The sequence below is a fragment of the Berghia stephanieae genome, chromosome 9 (assembly GCF_034508935.2).
Source record: "Berghia stephanieae isolate SIO BIC M18660-M18661 chromosome 9, UCSD_Bste_1.3, whole genome shotgun sequence".
Taxonomy (NCBI): Eukaryota; Metazoa; Mollusca; class Gastropoda; order Nudibranchia; family Aeolidiidae; genus Berghia; species Berghia stephanieae.
The window spans coordinates 36447268-36452337 of NC_088368.1; the positions used below are offsets into that span (position 1 = coordinate 36447268).

The 5070-nt window shown below is 38.9% G+C and overlaps 1 protein-coding gene across 1 annotated transcript in view; it reads left to right on the forward strand.

The window, feature by feature from the left end:
- The first annotated feature begins 3315 nt into the window (after nucleotides 1–3315).
- Nucleotides 3316–5070, forward strand: part of LOC144980147 (pre-mRNA-splicing factor SYF1-like) — a 130982-nt gene continuing 129227 nt past the window's right edge. The window contains exon 1 of the mRNA XM_078927709.1: nucleotides 3316–3442. Within this exon, the coding sequence (XP_078783835.1) occupies nucleotides 3395–3442 (48 nt within the window). The 5' untranslated portion in view covers nucleotides 3316–3394. The remainder of the gene's footprint in view (nucleotides 3443–5070) is intronic.

Sequence of the window (5070 nt, forward strand, 5' to 3'; positions counted from 1 at the left end):
GCTTCATCTGCCCAAGTTCTTATCCCTTTCAAATACGTTATTCTTTGTCTTCCTCTTATTCTTTTTCCATTCATCTTTCCAGTCAAGGCGAGTATTTCCAAACCAGGGTGGCGGATAATGTGTCCTAAAAATTCCATTTGGCGTTTGATGATTTTTGTTATCAGTGATCTTTTTCTGTTTGCCATTTCTAAAATTTCTTCATTTCTTTTTCCTTTCCATCCATGACACCTCATCATTCTTCTGTAAAACCACATTTCCACTGCCTCCAGTCTTTTAACCATGGTCTTGTTTATGGTCCAGCTCTCACAACCATATAGCAGCACAGACAGTACATAGCAATCCAGGACTTTGATTTTTGTTTTCATGCTAATATTCCTGTTTTTCATAATTGTATGCAGCTGGTTGAATGCATTCTTCGCCATACCTATTCTTTTCTTTATTTCACAATCTGATTTTCCATTGGATGTTACATTGAAGCCTAAATATTTGAAACATTCAACTTGTTGTATTGTTTGTCCTCTGCTTGTTATTACACAGGCTGGTGGGTTATTATTTTTAGATACCGTCATACATTCTGTTTTAGATATATTCAGTTCCAGTCCATATTTTCACTACTCCTGACTACAACATCCAGTAATTCTTGTAGTTCATGTTCAGATTCTGCCAGTAGAACCGTATCATCTGCATACCTCAGATTTGTTACATTCTTTCCTCCAATACACACCCCCTTCTTATGTTCGATATCTCTTAATATCATTTCACTATAGAGGTTGAATAAATCTGGAGACAAAACACACCCTGCCTAACTCCTCTTCTAATAGTGTAAAACTGCTTAGTTCGTTGTCAACACGCATTGCTGCTTCTTGTTCCCAGTACAAATTCCGTAATATTCTTAAATCTTTACCATCAATGTCCAAGGATGATAGAATTTTGAATAGTTTTTCGTGTTGTACTTTATCAAAGGCTTTTGAATAGTCGATGAAACACATATACAGATCTTTATTTACTTCAATACATCTTTCCATCAGCATTGATAATGTGAATATTCCATTTCTGGTACCCTTGTCCTCAACAAAACCAAATTGCATCTCCCCAATTTCAGGTCGTATTTTATTTCTTATTCTTAGTAAAATTATCTTCAAAAGAATTTTTGTGAGGTGGCTCATTAGGCTAATAGTTCTGTGTTGTTCACAATCAACTGCCCCTGGCTTTTTTGGTAGTGCTATAAAAATGGATCGTTTCATATCAGTTGGCATTTTTCCTGTGTCATACACTTGATTTAGAAGGTTTGTGATGAATTCAATCCCCCATTCACCCAGGCCAGTCAAGGCTTCAATTGTTATGGCATCAGGTCCTGCAGCTTTTCCATTTTTCATGCTTTTCATGACGTTCCTAACTTCATCTTTCATTATAGAAGGCCCTTCCAGTTCTTTTATCATAGGCATTTCTCCTCGATTATCAAAGAAAAAGTTCTTCAATATATTCTGACCATCTGTTTAGAATGCAGTCTTTGTCCATGATGGTGTTTCCACGCTTGTCTTTGATGCATCCACTTTTAGCACCTGATTTAGTTTTGTTTGTCACTTCTTTGATTTTCTGATGGAAGAATTTGCCATTTTTTTCTTTGCAGGACATTATATAGTGACATTGTTCATTTATCCAGTCTTCTTTAGCTTCGTTGCATTTTCTTTTTATCTGCCTGTTCAGAGTCTTGTATTTTTCTTCCTGATTTTTGGCCTTTCTTCTCTCATTCATTAGTTTCTAATATCTCTGGAGTAATCCATTTCTTCTTCTGCAACTTAAGTGTGGTTGGAACATTTTCTTCTAATGATGCAGCAACACTGTCTTTAAACTGCTCATATTTCTCTTCTATATCTGTTAGTTCTCCAAGCACTTCAAACTTGTTTTCTTACTGATAGTTCAAATTTTTCTTGTATCTTCTGTTCCTCCCGGAGAATGTCTAGTTGGTATTTAGGTTTAGCCTTTGCTCTTTTGCAGATTTTCAATTTAAACTCGTATGGGGCATAGCACAGGTATATGATCGCTGTTACAGTCAGCCCCCGGCATAGATTTGACATACAAAACCGAGTTTCGGAAACGTTTGCTGATGAGTATGTAATCTATTTGGTTTCTCACTCCATCTCCAGGACTTTTCCATGTCCACTTCCTTCTATTGTGGTTTGTTGACCAAGTATTTGTGATTGTCAGATCATGTTGACGGCACCATTGAATAAGACGATCACCTCTGTCATTTTTGTCTCCCAGACCATGTGGGCCCACAATATCTTCTATTCTTTCTCGGCCCACCTTAGCATTAAAATCGCCCATGATGAGTTTTATGTCTGAAGACTTAAACTGATGCATTGCTTTATCTATTTGTTGATAGAAATTTTCCACTTCTTCATCATCGTGACTGGTGGTTGGGGCGTATATTTGTAAAATATCAAAATCAAAAGGTTTTGCTTGTAGTTTGATTGCCATTACTCTGATATGGGCCAGAATCCTTTGACTGCTCGCGCCGTTTTATTATCTAGTATAATTCCAACTCCCCTTTGGTGTTCTCCTCCTCCTGAGTATATAATTTTACAGTCATCATAATTAAGTTCTCCTGCTCCTTTCCATCTAACTTCTGATAATCCTAAAACATTGATATTCAATCTCTTCATTTCCATAACTACATTTGCTAATTTTCCTTTCTGGTACAGACTTCTTACATTCCATGTTGCTGTTCGTAATGTTTGGTGGTGCACAGTAGCTGGATGACGGTCGAGAGTCACCTGTTCACCTGCATGACTATCTCTACCGGACGAGGCTGTAATCGAGTTGCTCGAAAAACATCCATTGACGTCGTTGACTAGATTCGCTTGGACGGACATCATGACGATCTTGGGATGATACGTCAGTGGTTTCCCGTTGCCTTCTGACGGATTTTTATCTGGTTTACTCCATAGCCTTTTGACCTCCCGGTCATAACCCACAAGGCAGTGGGAGCATTTGGCAGGTTTTAAGGCGCCTCCCATTCACCTTGATAGTCCCTTCATAGAGTATATGAGGCATTTTGTATGTGTAGCTGTGCTGCCAGACTACCCAACCTCACTCTCCACGACTATCGCCAGTTGGTCCGCGGCTTTACAGCTAACCTATAGATCAGGATCTGTAGGCCGTTCCACGATCCGCCACCTGTGGACGCGCTGGGTTGGGGATGGTCGCCCCAGCTGTACCCAGATTCTAAGAGTAACGTAGTCATTATTCATTATGAACATTCACTTCATCCGTCACTCATTTTTTTTGAAGGCCAATATTCTCTATGCTTCCGGCTTTCGCGGCATCACCTTACAATAGTGCCTTACAATTAGAAACGAAAGTAGAAACGGAGTGAAAACGAAGGCTGAAAATGCCTATATCAGAGGCTGAACCTTCAATTAATCCTGATATTTTCTTTGTAAGTTATTGTTTTTGTCTTTGTATTCGCGCCAACTGACTGTGCGGCTTAACATTCGCTGCTGACAACTACAATATCAGGAGTGTATTCTTTGTTAGCTCCAATGCCAATTTACAGTAAAATTACTTTAAACCGAAAGAAGCTAAACCGGAAAAATACCTTAAACCGCAAAGAATTTAATAAATTGTACGAGTTTCTTCATTATCTTTGTACTAATTCTTACGATGAACCGAAATACTTCTAAGCAGGACTTTCTTTAAACCGAAACAACTTGAGAGCACCTTCCCTTTTTCTCCTCTCTATATTCTATATATTTCTTCAAAAATTCGGGAAGGAGGCCACACGTAATAATGCCCGGCGATATTAAACAGAGCGTAAGTATAAGATGAGGGTGATGGGTGGGGTGGAGGCAAACACTTCAATCACTGCACTTGGGCTTGGCCAACACCACAATCGCACAGACTGGAAAAGGAAGACAGCGGGTGACTGACAGGCGAAAAATGAGGAAAGAGGGGGAGTTGGGGTGTAGAATAACGCAAGCGAGATGTTCTCGCTCGTGTGTTGATGCTTTGGAACTGACTGGATTTTCAATACGACGATAAGGAGGGGGGGGGGGGGGGGGTAGACAACTTACCATTGAAATGCCATTTCATTTCCACTTTGTTTAAATGTGTGTGAGGGGGGGGGGGGGGGGGGGGGGGGGAGGTTCTATGTAATTAGGCCTTTGAACCTCATGGCTTTTCAACAAAAGAGGGATGTGTAGTAGACAGCTTAGCATTGACATGCCTTTTCATTTCCATTTCACTTCACCTCTGAGTAGTTGCGCATCATTCATTATCAATTATCACACAAGAACTTTCGATCTTATTTTAGCTTTGCATTTTACTAAAAGTTGTTTTTAAAAGAAAGCACTGTGCTTACACGTTTGGGTTTAAAATCAAAATACTATGTGAAGTCGATGAAAAAAAAGTTGATCAAGACGGAGACGGCATCCCGAACTCAACACTTTCAACAATTTTGAATTGAAAACGAAAACCCCCAAAAATATTTTTAAAACACACAAATTTTTTTTTTTTAAATTAATGGTTACAAAGACGGCATTTATTCAACAACTCCATTTAAGGGGAAACCCATGATACGATTAAATGAGCAAATTCCTTAAATAGTTACTACCCTTGAAAAACATTGCAACACGGGAACTTACTTTAAACCAAAATGTCTTTAAACCGAAATGGTTTAGAAGGTCCCCAAAATTTCGGTTTATGGTAATTCTACTGTATTTGAATTTGTTTATTTTAATTGAATTTGAATTGTGCCACAAATTCAATTCCTGGCGTGAGAGTGAGAAAGAAACCAATAAGTCGTTATTGTTGTGTGTGAGTGTGTAGGAGTCGGAAGTAGAGCCAGTGTGAGAGAGTGAAGGCAAAGGACAAGAAAACGGAAGAAGAATGAAATAAACAGAAATGACCGGAATATGATTACAATATTTTCGGACAGAAACAATGCTGAGACAATGCTGTTATCGGCCAGGTACTCATTTTATACCTTAGTACGGTGAGAATGTGAGTAAAGAGCCTTTTCTAAGGACTGAACTATGCGCCGAGCAAGTGTGAGGAAGAGATTATTGT